This window comes from Salvia splendens, chromosome 6 (assembly GCF_004379255.2).
Source record: "Salvia splendens isolate huo1 chromosome 6, SspV2, whole genome shotgun sequence".
NCBI classification, from domain to species: domain Eukaryota; kingdom Viridiplantae; phylum Streptophyta; class Magnoliopsida; order Lamiales; family Lamiaceae; genus Salvia; species Salvia splendens.
The window spans coordinates 36,697,496-36,713,342 of record NC_056037.1 but is presented as its reverse complement, the minus strand read 5'-3'; the positions used below and the strand labels follow the sequence as shown (position 1 = coordinate 36,713,342).

The window sequence follows — 15,847 nt, the reverse complement described above, 5'->3', positions numbered from 1 at the left end:
TAAGGAGAGTATGTGGGTAATTCAAACTCAATGTTTCTTTGTTATAACTAACTAATACATTACACATATTTAATTTTAACATATTATACTAAACATGATATTAATATCTCAATATAATAAAAGATATTACCACCGAATTTAAAACCCTTTACCACATACGGTGTGTCAGACAGCACATAATATGAGTATTATTTAAAGCATTATATTATACTACGTAGGTGGGACCATTCAACTATTACAAGATGAAAATACAATACACCGAAAGCAAGCGACAACCAACTACACGAGATAAAGAGATATACTATAGTGATAAATTAAATCCAAGCCACATCGCCAGTGAGAGTCTTGCAGTGTTCAACTTTGCCACTTAAACGTATTTTTTTATTTTCAAAAGATTCAATCTAATAGCGTTGAGATGTTTATTTTGAGAACGCATATTAAAAATTATGTATGTAGTGAGTTAAGTGAAGTGAAAATAAAATACGAGAGAGAATGAAGTAGACAAACAATTAGACAATAAAATATGAAAGTGACTAAAATATGAGAAGTATAAGAATAAAAGAATGAATAATTTAAGTGAAATTAAGTATCATGAATGTTGCCACAAAGAAAAATGATGAGACTCAAAAAAGGAATACATATATCTCTAATAGTATTATAACATTTCAAATCATCTTAGCTTGTATTCTCCGTTTATTTAACTAATTGAACAAACTGAATACAAATATTAATCGATTGTTTGCCGAAAAAATAAAATGGAATGAAACCATAAAAGCTATTCAAGCCGAGTTTGTACACAACCACCTAATTTGTAACGCAAAATTATCCCTTTAGAACTTTTTCGGAAAAGAAAATATTCTCCTCTCTGTCTATAAATAAAAGCCTCATTTGTTTACTTCGGGCATTCTATAAAAATCTATCTATTATAATTTTTAGTAATATTCATCATTTTTTTAATCTTCATATACCATTTTATGTTAAATTTAGTGCGATGTGGATGGAAGAAGCAATTTATGAAATTTAATTTAAATGGAAGGAAAAACTCAAAGGGGTCATTTTGCAAATCTTAGATTTATTCGAAAATAAAAATAATAATAATTGTCGATTATTTGATTTGGCTGTTCTGACCACCCAAACCCTCACCCTCTCTGGTTTTCCTCTTCAATCACATTTTCTCTCTCTTCATTTTCCAATTGCTCTCACAAACCCTAATTCTCGCTCTACCTATACATATCACATATGCATACATCCCCCAATTTGCATCTGGAATCTTTCTCACTCTGATATTTCTGTATCGCCACTCGCTGATTCACTTCTCTCTCAATCTCGCTCTCACTATTTGTTTGTTTTGTGTCTGATTCTCCGTTCGTTGTCTTTGATTGTTACCTGAAATTCTCTGAAATATCATTTTGTTGCGATGGCGGAAAGTAAGCTGGATCTTCCGGAGGATCTCATCGGTTCGAAGCCGTCCGATCAATCTTGGATTCCGAAAGGTAATCTTTGGTTTTTTCGAATTCTTATCGATTAGTGATTGTATCGATTTACTCTCTTTGTTTGGATTTGAATATATCATGTGCGAATCCGTACTTTGTTTTGGATCTGTTTTTACAATGTAGCTATCAACCTATATCCTAGGGTTTCAAATCAGATTCTTCACTTCTGATTTAGTATCAACTTATCGAGTGAGTTCTTAAGATTGATTGGTTATGTTGGGATTGAGTGAATTCTAGTCTATTTACTTGTGCTCTGGTTGTTTTTTTCCGCTTTATTTTTAAAAATCTGTAACTGATATATTCTGGTAATATTTTTGGCTACTGAAGCTTCCACTGGAAATGATGAGGACAAGGGGTTGATGGGATCACTGGATGATTCAAAGGGTAATAATTGTTTTGCTTGCCAATTTACTGGCACCTTGTGATACGCTGTATCTTCTGTATCCTTACATCTTATTGCCTTAAATCTGTGTGTACTTTCTTCAGATCAAGCAGCTCCTGAGATTCCTCTGTCCCCGCAGTGGCTGTATGCTAAGCCGAATGAGCCAAAAATGGTAAATATAATAATCCCCAGTCCCCATGCCTGTCTTATAGCATTTGTCACTTGATTTCTTAAACTAACTCATTGATGAGCTGGGTTAGAGGATTAGTTTGGATAGTTCATAATTTCTCCTAGTTCTAAGCCTTGATTGGTGATTGAATCAATAGACACGTTTTAGATGAACATCATTGATTTATAAGCTGGAGACTTGAAGATTTCACATAATATGCAATCTCTAGATTGATGAAGCCATTCGTGCACTGTATCAATGTTGTTTGCTTATGACTTTGGCTTGACAATTTTGTACGTGTATATAATGTAAATATTTTCATTTTTTTGTTTCTGTTTTGATGCCTTTTGCAAGCCTTCTGTCTAGTTATACAAGTATTCTTGTTCTAGTTCTCTGTCAAAAAAATGTTTCATTTTGAACATATATTATAGCTTTGCAAAGCCTGGTAAAACTGACCCCTTCAAATGTTATACCTCATATTATCTTTCCTCTCTACTTTTTCTAGTTTTTCTTTTATGTTCAGATAATCACATATTATTTTTCTTCTCATCAGGAAGCTCGTGGCCCAAGTTCTCTGTCTCTTGGCACCTCTGCTGATTTGAACCAAAAGGAGGTTTGGCGCTCAGATGTTCCTGAGGAAAAAAAAGATTGGAGAAAGATTGCTCCTGAACCTGACAGTGCTCGCCGCTGGCGTGAAGAAGAAAGGGAAACTGGAACGTTTGGGCGAAAGGATCGCAGGAAGATGGACAGACGGGTTGACAATGCTCTGGCCAGAGAACCTAATGAGAACAGATCTTTGCCAGCAACTGACAGGTGGCATGATGTTAATAATCGAAGTGCTGGCAATGAAACAAGGCGTGATAGCAAATGGTCTTTAAGGTGGGGTCCTGATGACAAAGAAAAGGATTCTCGGGGGGATAAAAGGACAGACATGGAGAAGGAAGAGTCCCATAATGAAAGCCAATCATTTGTTTCAAATAGTCGTTCTGGTCCTGAGCGTGACACTGATTCTCGTGATAAGTGGAGACCTCGGCATAGGATGGAGGGGAATCCTGCTGGATCTGGTCAACGCTCTGCTCCTGGATTTGGACCTGAAAGGGGAAGAGTTGATGGTTCAAATGTGGGCTTTACTGTAGGGCGTGGTAGATCTTCTGCTTCCATAGGAAGACCTTCATCTTCTTCTCCAATTGGTGCTGCTCAGTGTGATAAAAACGGAAAATTTGTTTACCCCAGAGGCAAACTACTTGACATATATCGTAAGCAAACGCTGGAGTCATCCCTTGCCCCTGTGCCAGACACTTTTGAGGAAGTACCCCCAATAACTCAATTAGAGGCTGCAGAACCTTTAGCTTTTGTTACTCCGGACTCTGAGCAAGAGGTGTAGCCTACGAATCCTTGTATATCTATTCATAAGTTTTTTACTAAATTATTGATACTTTTAGACAGGATGCCTTGCAGAAATTTGACGAACTATGCTTTCTGTAACAGGCTGTACTGAGTGACATATGGAAGGGTAAAATAACTAGCAGTGGAGCCTTGTACAGTGCACTTAAGACAGGCAGATCTGGTGATAGTTTTTCAGGTGTTTTATGCATAACTGATACTCTTGTCCTTTTAATATACCCGTTTTTGCCTCCACTTCTCTCTTTCTTTTGGTTATATCACTAATATTTCTTGCCTTGACTTCTCTATCTCCTTTGGTTATATCACTAATATTTCTTGCCTTGACTTCTCTATCTCTTTTGGTTATGTTATTAATATTTCTTCATGTGTTTATAGATGTGGCAGACGTTGAATTCTCCATCGGAAGACAGGTTTCCTTCTCTGCTGATGTCACTGAAGATATACCAGATAACTTCGATAAATCACCAGCTGATATTCAAGAAGCTAGTGTTGATAGCATATTCTATGATACTTCATCAAAAGGAGGTCTGTTAAATGGTGAGAACTAGACTGCATTTTGAATATTATATAGAGGAGTCTATACTTTTTACTCAAATATTTTTTAACTTTACTGCAGAGAAAACTGTTAATTATGAAGATCAATATGAAGTTTTAGAGAATATGAACGGGAAAGAACCGGATATTGGCCATATGCAAGCTTTAAATGGTGCTCAATATGGTGAGTTGCAGCTAAAGGTTGCAGGTCCTGCTGTCAATCAGCACCCTTTGTTTGACAGTATCCAATCTGCCTCACCATTTGATGTAAACAATAAACTCCGTGAATCAAACTCTCGTTTATCTGTTCAAACATCAGAACAGTTCTGGTCTGACGAGCTGCACAAGACTGGGAGCAGAGCCAATGAATATCAGCTGGATAGAGGAATCCCTCCAGAGGAATTGAGTTTGTATTATCAGGATCCTCAAGGGGAGATACAAGGGCCTTTTCTTGGGGTGGACATCATTTCATGGTTTGAGCAAGGGTTTTTTGGGGCTGACTTACCTGTTCGTTTGGAAGATGCACCTGATGACTCACCCTTCCTTGAATTGGGAGATGTTATGCCTCAATTGAAATTTGGACATGAGTATGGTATTGGAAATGAGTTGAGTTCTGTAATGGAGGGTGCATCTGAAACATGCTTACAAGCTGGTGCTCCAGTTCCTGAATCTGTTTCTTCCACTGTAGTGGATGGATCCAGATGGCAGTTACATGAGTTTGATAATATCCCTTCACATCAAGGTCAGTCAAATGTACCTGATAGTCATCGTCATCTGCCACAACACATGTACTCTCAGGGAAAAGATTTCAGTGATTTTGGTGTCCAAGATGAAGGTTGGTTCATTGTTACTGTTTTTTATTAGTTTTTCTTTACTATCACTATGGAATATAGTTCTAATTCTTTTTATCTTTATTTTGAAACAGAAATCGTGTTTCCTGGAAGACCTGGTAGTGGTGGCGGTGCTATAGGAAAGATGTCGAGAGTTTATGGGGAATCTGCCACAAATAGTGGGAACCAGTCACATCTCCCTCCTGAAATGACAGACTCTAGTATGTCAAATCAGAATGACAATAAAATGAATCCTTTTAGATGGTCTGAGCTTGCCAGTACACACACAAGGAGTGAACAGGCACCTCCATTCAGTGGAGGCGTTCAGGAGAAACTTGTTTCAGGACCTGGTGGTAGACTTTCCCCTTTCAGTGGCATGGCTAATCAGGCTCACGCCCCAGAGGCATGGAATGATGCTTTTGGCAGCAGCTCACATTCTAATTCCAACTTGTATCAAGATGTCATGGATGGTCGCCTATCTTCCAGAATGGACCAAGAATTTAGCCAATTTGATATAGCAGAGAAGCTATTGCAACAGCAACTCCAGCAGCAACATCTCCAGCAGCATGGTGTGGTGCCTTCACTTAATACGCACATGAATGATGCAATGCTAGAAGGGGCCCCATTTACTAAGTTGATGCACCACAAACAGCTTGGTAATCAAATGGGGCAAGATATGGAACATCTATTAGCCCTTCAGCGGCAGCAGCAGAGGCAGATCCAACTTCAACAACAGCAGCAGCTGCAGCAACAAGAGCAGTTCCATCAACAGCAAATGTTGTTGAAAGAGCAACAGCAGTCTCAGGCAAGACAGGCTCTTCTTGAGCAGTTGCTGCAGAGTCAAATGCGCGAGTCAGGTCGTGGGCAGTCTCGTGCTGCTCTTGAACAGGCTTTATTGAAGCAGCAAATTCTGAATGATAGGCAACAACGCTCCCAATTTCCTTCTAGGCATTCTGATCCATCCCTTGAGCAGCTAATTCAAGCAAAATTTGGTCAAGTGCCTCATCAAGGGCATCAAAATGATTTAGTGGATCTTTTGTCTCACGGAAGGCATGGGCAAATTCATCCCCTGGATCAACAGATCATTCAGCAAGATCAGTTGCATGGGAGGCAGTTGCCTTTGGGGCTAAGGCAGCGATTGGAAATGGAAGATAGGCCAATCAACCCTGGGTGGTCGCTTGATGATGCTGGTAATTTTCACAGAAATCCCTCTGCCTCTAATAGAGCTATCACTGCTGGATTTGGTCCATTGGACTTTTATTCCCAACAAATTCCACCTCCTGAGGAGCATCTCAACATTCTTGAACGCAACCTTTCTGTACATGACCGACTCCAACATGGTCTTTATGAGCCTGGCATGTTACCTTTTGAGCGTTCAATGTCATTGCCTGTGGGTCCTGCTGGGGTAAATCGTGATGTTGTGAATTCATTGGCTCGTGGCCTAGAAATGCAGGAGCAGATTGCACGGATTCAATCTAGTGGTCAAGGCGGAGGATTCTCGTCTGGCATGTTTTCTCAGCATATAAACCACCCTTTACATTCCAATCAATTTCATGATTCACGAATGGATACAACAGAGGGCCATTGGTCCGATAATAATGGTCATTTATCAAATGATTGGATGGAGTCTAGAGTTCAACAACACCTTCATAATGAAAGGCAGAGGAGAGAGATAGATGCCAAAAGAAATACTGAAGATCCTAGTTTGTGGATGTCAGCTGGATCAAATGATGACAGTTCTAAGCGATTGCTTATGGAGCTACTACAGCAGAAAACTGGTCACGCATCAAGTGAACACCCTGATGTGATTAATGGAGTACCAAACGAGAGAAGGCCACCTTCAGGTCATCGCCATAGGAGCATGTCAAACCAGTCATTCGGTGCTCTTTCAGACCAGGAATCTGGTTTCAACAACTCATTCACTATTGGGTCCTTCAATTCTGATTCAGGTCTGCCTCCACAGAATCGACCATCTGAGGGAATAAGCAGTATCCTGGAAATTGGTGGATTGCCTTATCGATCTAAAGGTGGAGGAATGATTGCTGCTGCTGTTGATGAGGTAAGCAATGGTAATTTTAGTAAAAACATCGCGGCAGCTCTTACCAATGTAGAAAGAACAAAAATGCTCACTAATGAAGGCAATGTTCAGGGCATAATTTCTGATGCTCAAGAAGGCTTAATTGAGCAGGCTGGCTTAACTTCTAACGACAGAGGGGAAAGGGAAATGCCAGTCAATGTCCTAAGCAGGAATAAGTCACTTGGTTCTGCTGGTATTGTTAATAGCTTCCTTAGTTTTCTTGCCCTTAATTTTCTTTATAAGCTTTTTGTTTCCTCCATATCCTTTACTTGACAAAAACTTGATGTGGATAAAATGGTCAGGTTTTCAGAATATCAAAATTGGATCAGATGATTCTGTTCCAGAGGACACTGCTAAGGATAGGTAAGAAAAAATTAGCTGCTCGCCTGTTGTGCTACACTCATAAAGCTTTATTTGCATTGGTGCTCTACAGAAGTATACTAGCAGTGAACTTTATAATTTCTTACACTCATATTTAGCTACTATATATGTGGGCCCAAAGATTTTTATAGATGTGTGGAGGCATGTGGGATTAGCTTTAAGTGAAGCTGAACTGGTAGGTTCATGAAGATTCTATAGAAGCGGTGTGATGTGGTGAAAGAGTTGAATTTAAAATTGCTTGGTGGTTCTGAAATCATAAACATTTGTTCTAGATGTTAATGTATGTTGCTAGGGATTCAAGTTGCATTTGTAGTTGGGTTGAAATCATATGTGAACTCTATCTGGCTTTTTTTATCTTTACAGATATTTGCACTTCATTTGGCCTTAATATTCATATGCCTTTGAAGTATGCCTATCTTTTGAGCTTGCCTGACCTTGCTGCAAACAGCTTGTTTTTGGATTCAGTTCTCACTAGTGTAGTTGTGAATAGGTTGAGATCGTCCAGTTCTAAAGGACCAGAGAATGTCTTGCTGAGGCGTCCACCTGTATCACGAGCTGCATCTTCTCAGGAAGCGCTGTCAGAGCTGAATGTTGACTTAGTCAGAGGGAAAAGTGTTTCAAGTACAGTAACTCCTGATGGTAAGTTGTGGTATAAATTTTGAGTAAACATTGAGGAGGATGTTAACTTTGTGTGTGATTGTTAAATAACAATAATGTTGAAATGCTTCACCACATGGTTGCAGGAGTGAGAAGGGAGGTGGGTGTTACAGCTGTAGGAAATGTAGAAGCGGCTAGCAGAAGAGATGTACAGTTCCGACGAACATCATCCTGTAATGATGCCGATGTATTGGAAACATCATTCAGTGATATGCTTAAAAGCAGCGCTAAGAAGCCAACACCTCAAGAAACGCATGCTTCAGCAGCAGCAGCAGCAGCTTCAGAGGCGCTAGATGGAGCTTCTGGGGCTCGGAACAAAAAGAAGGGCAAGAAAGGCAGACAGATTGATCCTGCACTTCTTGGTTTCAAGGTCACTAGTAATCGGATCATGATGGGCGAAATTCAGCGCGTTGAAGATTAAATAGAAAAAAAAATGTGTTGTATTGATCTTGTTCACAATTATTGTACATGACTAGAGTTTTGTACAGTTTTTGTAGAGGTTAATTCTTTGTTTTATTTTGGGGGTTGAGTTGAGTGAGAAGCATTTGGCCCTTTAGAGGTCAATTGGAATAGTCGATGATAAACATTTTTCATAGAAATGACAATAATTTAATTCAGTCTTTGCAAACCTTGTTGTAATGTGCTGAATTTTTATTTAGGGCCTCGCCTCAAAAGTTTTTGAAGTTTTGTTAAATTCTGGTTCATTCAGAAACTTTATAAGTCAATTGAAAAAAATCTTGAATTTCAGATTTGTTGTATATAGAGATATTTTTGTTGTGAAATTGTATATGATATGATAGACTTGAAATCATGTAGGAGCTTAATTAACCTCAATTTGGAAGATAAGTTTGGTTATTACAATTTACGCAATCAAATCATGAAGCTACTCCAGTTGCAGTCAGTGAGAGAAGGGGTGCTACTATCAATATGATAGCAAATGGACCGGGAGCGTTCAACTCGATATCTAAGATGACGATGACGGGTTGTTGAAGATTATCTGATTAACAGTTCGACCCATGATCCATTCCGTCTCTGAAGATGACAACTGCGCTTGTTGGAGCAGTTGCCACACTGCTTCTTTTGCTTCTTTGTAACCGCACTCAGGGACAACGTAAGGGAAGTCACTGTATCAATTCTGAACAAGTTACTCGTCCATTCTGCTTCTATCGAATCTACAAGAGGATGTATGTTACCTTCCCCACATGATGCGGTTAGCACCATAGCTCGACACCACTTTTGTTACAATATCGGACAAATCTTCATACGGGTATTGACATCTTGACACTCTGAAGAGAGCGCTGAGTTTCACGTACACCTGTTTACATGAAGGGGAACTTTATTTTAGGTGATCGATGATTTACAACACACATGATTGAGTACAACAAGTTCAAAAATTGTTCAGTCCATGACAGTAAAAAAGTAATGAAAGTACAAGAACCAAACCCGCTACTACACTACTCGGTCTTCCTAGCATATAGGAGTATTTCGTATTTCCCCTCCCTACGGACTCACAAGACTAAATAAAGCAATGCCATTAGTTAAACCTATTGCTAATCTTCCTCCCGTTTCCTTGAAAAACAACATGAAAATTCTTAAGTTGGACGAGGAGAAAAGTATGAGCAGTTGGTCATAGGGAACGAGAACTACAATAAATGAAGAAACTGCGTTTAATTTATACTTTACCTGTGGAAATCTAGATAAGTTTAGCAGCTTCGAAAATACTTGTTCTTCTTCCTGATTTCTGAAGGAATAAGCATAGAAGAGTAGAAATGTTACATTTGTCGTGCTATGAAAGTTCATCATAGTACTAATCAGTTTTGCAGCTTACTTTGGAGGTTTGCAGAAACCCAAATGGTCAAGCAGAACAACTGTCGAAGGAAACTCCGTGCACAGTTCTTCAATTTCCGATAAATGCAGATCAAGACCCTGAAAACAAGATTCCATGTTTTAGTGTTAAACAGAAACTTCAAATGTTATATGCTATGAATCAACAACGAATCAGATTGAATTCGTGATATCACGAATTAGAAAAACATCAATGATCGTAAATCTATACAAATTGGAGACCTTCATACACATGAAACCAACAGGAGCACCGAGCTCTCCAGCTTTGGCAAACATCGCCTTACCAACTTCATTTGTCATCTGCAAGGACACATTAATATAAACTCCGGCAGTTTGCCAAGAAAACATACAACAAGAGAGCTCGGGCAAGAACAATACCAACTGACCAGATGGCCACAAGTACGGGTTAAATCGCACAGCACGATAGCCATCCTGGAACGACATACTTGAATGTGAATATGATTTTACAGAACCAAAAGGTGTATGATAAAAATGACATTCAAGATTTTCTAGCCTCGGAAATGAGCTCTTCCAGCTGTTTGACGCCGGTTCCATCTTCAGCTGGATTCGCAAGACAGCAACCAAAGAATTTCGATGGATATTTCTTCAAGACACTGTAAAGAGCAACTAACCCCATGTAAAGAAAGCTATTGATCAAGATAAAAAGATCTGAGCTTCAAACTAACACAACTCAGTAAAATGCTACTTTAAAACAGAATTCCGAGAACATCACAGGAGAAAGTAACCTTGTGACATATGAGTGATCAAACTTATGATTAATGGGCTGCACTATAAGAGCACCATCCACTCCAGCTTGCCCCATGCACTGATTCAACATGTTCAGTTAAAAATTCAAGATTGTGACTATCTTTTCAGACTGTTCTTGAAAAAACCAATCTCACTCGAAATGTGGTTTGAGCTCCAATTGGGGCTCAACTTGTTATGCCAAATTAGGTTAAATAAAAATCAATTACAGCAAAATTCGAAGCGAAGCACATACCTCAAGAAGAAATTCAACATGACCCGGCAATGTAGGCTCCTGACCCGGAAAATATGGATACTTTTCTGCAGCCTAAACATCAAACACAAAAAGGTGGGAATTGAAAAAAATGAAGAGAAGTAAAAATTTTGACATTTGGGTTGAGTTAGGAATTGAGGATGAGGGAGATGCACACCTGTTGGGGCGAGGCCCAGACGTGCAAATGGGAATCGATGATTTTTGGGGGACCGGAGGCGGCGGCGGCGGCCATTTGGGGTCGGCGGCGTGAAGTAGAAACGACAGAGACTCGATTTCTTCTGAAGCAGCCAAACCCAAAAAGAGTGGAACAGGATTCAGCTGTGAGTGAGAGCTGCACCCATCTTTGTGGAGTTGCCATATGTTTTTTCCTATTTTTTCTTCATTGGATGAGATGATTATGGGTTTATTTTTAAAAAAAAAAAACTGGAAAATAGAGAATAGTAGAGTATAAGTATAAAAATAGAATAGATGTAGATATGATACTTACTTTTTCAGAGTTTATAATTTTTTAAAAATAATTTCTTAATAAACTAGGATACATTATAAGAGACGAAATAATGTTAATTATAGTGGGATGTGAGTACAACCTAAAAAAATAAGAATGAGATATACTCTCTTCGTCCATAAAAAATAGACACATCTTAAACACATAATAAGAGACTAATAGTTATAATGGGATGTGAGGATCACCTAAAAAAAATGAATGAGATAGGGTTACAAAATAAGAAGGATAGAAGAGAAAGCATATAATTTGGTAAATAGTAGACATTATTTTGAATGCAAGATTGGATATTAGTCTCGATATTTAATGGTGATAGCTATTACGATATCATTATATGACGACTAAGATTTTGAATATGAGACTCAATACTAGTCTTAATATTTAATGGTGATAGCTATTTCAGTACTATTTTAGAACGACTCATATGTATGAAAATGGACAACAATATGACTCGGGGAGGAAATAATAATTCTGACGAGGACAATGCAAATATGCAATGGATGATATGTGCTAAAATTCGTCTATTCACCTAATTATTCTCATACCGTAACAATTTTTGAATCAAAATTCTCTATCTTGAACGGAGACAAATATTTTTGACTAGGCAAGAATATATATACCTTAAGAGGTGTGGAATTTGAGAGTGGATATTCTGAAAGGACTTACCTGTCATTATCCAAAGATACAACACCCTTCCTGCAATTTCAACCGTCGTCATCTCCGTCACTCTTTTCCTCTCAACTACAAAACCCTCCAAATCCTATCTCCCTCCCTCACGCAAACACAGTCACTTCTGCTGAGAGAAGAACCGACAATGGCGGCGTCATGTGCATCTCTGGTATGGCTATATCCTCCAAACCCTAATTTTTCCATTTCTTCCTCAAACATTCACACGTTTATTCTTTCTATGCGTTCAAATCCTATCCTCGTTTTGCTTTAGTCGAACATCAGCTCGGTTTCAACTCCACGATGCCTGTCTCCTGTCAAAATTTCGACCTCACATTGCTCCTTCGCGTCTCTCAAGCCTCCGAAATGTGCATTTTCTTCGCTGTCATCATCCAGCTCTCTCTCCGGTCTGACGTTACCGCGTTCTGCGATTAGGAGCAGACGCGCCTCCATGCCTTTCAGAGTCCGAGCTGTGGCTGAGGTTTGCCTGTTTCTCGATGATTTTTACTGGTGTCTGTTGTTTTTTGTATGTTGCTTAGAAGAAATACGGATTTGGCTAGATATTCTATATAAGCTTATAGATTCATGTGTTCTAGCTTTTTTTAAGTTATGGATTGTGGTTGTCGAGTCGTAACTTCTGTTTTTCCTGATATTGTGATATCCTCTGTGAACTTTTGGGATGTGCTATGTTTGTTATCTGTTTGGATACTCTGATTTTGAGGTTAACATTTTCCGAGATAGTTGCACAGTGTCTGTTCTTAATAATGTTGAAATTAGCAACCAATCACATTTTGAGGAATCCGGAATGTATCTTGCATTTTGCCATTTGTAAGTTAATAAATCACATATATATTTCACGTGTAGGCTTTTTCTTCGTATCCATAATGTTTCTAAGTATTTTATATTATCATTCCATCAGCTAGAAGTTTAAATTAGGCTATTGGGGGATATCTCCAGAAAAGTTCCAAATCTACTTCAGATATTTGAGTTGAACCATGATGAGGAACAATACACATAATCCTACTGGGGAGAAATTATGTTATGTTTCAGTCAGTTTTCAAAAGATATGTGCTACATTTATTGCAGGCATATATGTTACTACTTTCTTTCTAGTAACAAGGTGAGTAATGTAACAGTAATGACTTCTAATGTTTTTTACCTTTCTTACAAGCAATAGGCGACAACCTCCTATCCTTTATGCTGATAACATCTATTTTCTTATACATCTGAAGTTTACGTCATAGCTGCTTTCATTCTTCATTCAGGAAGCTGCATTGCAAGCGAAAGTAACAAACAAAGTTTTCCTCGATATAAGCATTGGAAACCCAGTAGGAAAGTTTGTGGGAAGAATTGTAATTGGCTTGTACGGTGATGACGTGCCACAAACTGCAGAAAATTTCCGTGCTTTGTGCACAGGTACCTATAGTGACTCACAGTCTAGACCATTTTATTATCTAACTACATTGATTTTTGCTTTATGTTCTGCAAATATTTGATTGAATAGGTGAGAAAGGATTTGGTTACAAGGGTTCAGCATTCCACCGTGTTATCAAGGATTTCATGATTCAAGGAGGAGATTTTGACAAAGGAAATGTAAGCTGTTATTTTATCTGGCACATTTTCCCTGCATTATTTACTGCTGTTCTAGTCCTTCAAAATTGGAATTTTTTTACATTATATTTGTGGTTACATTCAAGTGGTTGCAACTAGATAATAGTTCGTGTGCATGACTTATTTTCTCAAATTAAATGTTAGAACTATCTTATGCACCTGTTGAGATTTTGGATCATACCTGTGATCTTCATGAGACTGTGGCAATACCATAAGAAAGTTTGTGTCTTAACCTATAGAATAGCTTCTAATGTCTCGACTTCACTGATTATATTGCAGCCCGAATTCATCAAACATAATGCTATTCTTAATCCCCTGCCTCCAGCTTTTCCCAACTTAATCAAAACTAGCTTGGTTTCTTCCTCGATGTCCTGCTAGCATTGGCTATGTTTTTAGTTTGTTACTGCTTTTATGTTAAAGAAATTTATAAGATATTAGGTTTTGGACTGCTGTATTGTTAATGATAAATGAGGTGTAATATTTGGATATCTACGTTCTCAGGGCACTGGTGGAAAAAGCATCTATGGGCGCACATTCAAAGATGAGAACTTTAACCGTGAGTTTAAATTTCCTTCTTATAACCAGTTCACTGAAGTTTTGTTTTTGTTTTTTCATTTTCGATGGTGATTTATAAGCCCCTTCTATTTCTGTAGTGGTTCATTCTGGACCTGGAGTTCTTAGCATGGCAAATGCTGGCCCCAATACCAATGGTAGCCAATTCTTCATTTGTACTGTCAAGGTATGCTACATTCTGGTTCTGTCTTACTTCCATTGAACCTAAACATAGTCTGTAACTACAAAACATAGATGACTATACATAGGGTAGTTCTTTTTCTCCGAAGAACAAACAACAACTTTCTCTTGGACCTGCTACTTCTCGAATTTTTTCTTAAATATCTTAAATGGAAGACACTAATAATTGTGGATAGACAGGGTCTTTACTTAATAAGGTTTCATCGTTTTTTTTAGTCTTTTGTGGACAGGAATGGGTCTTTACTTGATAAGGTTTTAGTCTGAGATTTGTTGAACATTTAGCATGTCTCTGGTGAGGAAGCTGGGACTTCTTTCTCTCTTTCCTCGAGCACAATATTGTTTTTCATCAACTTTTTAGATGATATGCACAACCTACCTACCTGAAACAGAAGCCTCTCAGTGGCTTTGCGAGAGCTTCATTTTATTTTCCTTGTCCATTATTTTCCTGTGTGGGTGGTGCCAAATTGCCAATTATACATACTTGCTTGACTTAACCACGAGATATTTCATGTACTCATGTTTCTGACTAAATTCTTTCCATTTCAGCTCACTTCTTAAACATGGTAGATCTACTTATATTCCGTTCACTTTCTGAGTAGAAAATTCCCATTTTAACACAACTTGTATCTCATATATGCTGTCTAAATGCTGGCATACTAGTTCAGTTTTTCATTGACACATTGTTTTTAAATTTCATTACAGACAGCATGGCTGGACCAGAGGCACGTCGTATTTGGACAAGTTCTGGAGGGTATGGATGTTGTTAGGACGATTGAATCACAAGAAACCGATAGAGGTGATCGTCCGAGGCTGAGGGTTGTGATAAGCGATTGCGGTGAACTTCCCGTTGCTTAAGGTGGAGGAGTTATGTGATTTTAGGGCCAATGAATGAGGCTTTTTTGTGATAGAGGACCGTATATCTCTACTGAGGCTTTGTCCAACGATTTCGAATTGCACTTGTCATGTTAACTTTCCTATAATAAATGAAATTCATTCTCCTAAAAACCTTCTTTAATCATATGGAACAACTCAAATAGTGTATTCTATGGACATTCGAATAAGATCTATGATTGTGCAATAAATAATCAACAATTAAAACATTTTCTTGTTTGATAATTTTTTTATTGATGGTTGAAATCACTTACCGACCACAATTAGCCATCATATTGCTTGACATTAGTGTATTTATAGTGCAAATAATTGAGTCGTATAATGACAAAAAAAATTTACGTAGGACATTTTCAATCATTTAATCCCCTATGAACATCATTGTTATTTGTCTTTTGCTTTTGATTATCTTCGTTAATAAAAAAAACAATTAGCACGCCACGATCATTTTTATATTCGTGCTCCACGATTTCATTTTGAAATTCATGATTTGCATATAAATTCCTAAACTTTAACAAAATTCCAGTTTTGTATACAAGCTTTAAAATCTGATTTAAAATAAATTACACGAGCTATTGATTGGTTTTGATTTTGCAATTAAATTATTTATAGTTCTAATTTTGCAACTAAGTTATTA

The 15,847-nt window shown here is 38.0% G+C and overlaps 3 protein-coding genes across 3 annotated transcripts; 2 read left to right on the top strand and 1 right to left on the bottom strand.

The window, feature by feature from the left end:
• The first annotated feature begins 1,129 nt into the window (after positions 1-1,129).
• Positions 1,130-8,555, top strand: LOC121807569 (protein ESSENTIAL FOR POTEXVIRUS ACCUMULATION 1-like). Its single transcript, XM_042207836.1, has 12 exons — positions 1,130-1,493; positions 1,821-1,877; positions 1,980-2,047; positions 2,598-3,422; positions 3,533-3,626; positions 3,824-3,985; positions 4,065-4,817; positions 4,908-6,871; positions 6,962-7,082; positions 7,192-7,252; positions 7,761-7,909; positions 8,014-8,555. The coding sequence occupies exons 1-12, from the start codon at positions 1,418-1,420 to the stop codon at positions 8,346-8,348; spliced, it is 4,665 nt and encodes a 1,554-aa protein (XP_042063770.1). The 5' UTR covers positions 1,130-1,417; the 3' UTR covers positions 8,349-8,555.
• A 166-nt stretch (positions 8,556-8,721) lies between these two features.
• On the bottom strand, positions 8,722-11,185 carry LOC121807570 (4-sulfomuconolactone hydrolase-like). The gene is made up of 10 exons (XM_042207837.1): positions 10,948-11,185; positions 10,773-10,844; positions 10,519-10,598; positions 10,287-10,386; positions 10,151-10,204; positions 9,995-10,072; positions 9,756-9,853; positions 9,611-9,668; positions 9,121-9,242; positions 8,722-9,051 (listed from the first exon to the last, which is right to left on the bottom strand). Exons 1-10 carry the CDS (start codon positions 11,146-11,148, stop codon positions 8,892-8,894), a joined length of 1,023 nt encoding a protein of 340 aa, XP_042063771.1. The 5' UTR covers positions 11,149-11,185; the 3' UTR covers positions 8,722-8,891.
• A 764-nt stretch (positions 11,186-11,949) lies between these two features.
• LOC121807571 (photosynthetic NDH subunit of lumenal location 5, chloroplastic-like) lies at positions 11,950-15,327 on the top strand. The gene is made up of 7 exons (XM_042207838.1): positions 11,950-12,130; positions 12,233-12,439; positions 13,224-13,374; positions 13,463-13,551; positions 14,071-14,125; positions 14,223-14,308; positions 15,025-15,327. Exons 1-7 carry the CDS (start codon positions 12,107-12,109, stop codon positions 15,175-15,177), a joined length of 765 nt encoding a protein of 254 aa, XP_042063772.1. The 5' UTR covers positions 11,950-12,106; the 3' UTR covers positions 15,178-15,327.
• Positions 15,328-15,847: the final 520 nt, after the last annotated feature.

Coding starts and splice junctions, on each gene's coding strand:
- LOC121807571 (XM_042207838.1), top strand. CDS start 12,107: ATGGCGGCGTCATGTGCATCTCTG. Junction 12,440..13,223: donor GAGTCCGAGCTGTGGCTGAG/GTTTGCCTGTTT, acceptor TTCTTCATTCAG/GAAGCTGCATTGCAAGCGAA. Junction 13,552..14,070: donor GAGATTTTGACAAAGGAAAT/GTAAGCTGTTAT, acceptor CTACGTTCTCAG/GGCACTGGTGGAAAAAGCAT.
- LOC121807570 (XM_042207837.1), bottom strand. CDS start 11,148: ATGGCAACTCCACAAAGATGGGTGCAGCTCTCACTCACAGCTGAATCC. Junction 10,845..10,947: donor TCTGGGCCTCGCCCCAACAG/GTGTGCATCTCC, acceptor TTTGATGTTTAG/GCTGCAGAAAAGTATCCATA. Junction 9,243..9,610: donor ACTTATCTAGATTTCCACAG/GTAAAGTATAAA, acceptor TCATGTAAACAG/GTGTACGTGAAACTCAGCGC.
- LOC121807569 (XM_042207836.1), top strand. CDS start 1,418: ATGGCGGAAAGTAAGCTGGATCTTCCGGAGGATCTCATCGGTTCGAAG. Junction 3,986..4,064: donor AAAAGGAGGTCTGTTAAATG/GTGAGAACTAGA, acceptor ACTTTACTGCAG/AGAAAACTGTTAATTATGAA. Junction 7,253..7,760: donor GAGGACACTGCTAAGGATAG/GTAAGAAAAAAT, acceptor AGTTGTGAATAG/GTTGAGATCGTCCAGTTCTA.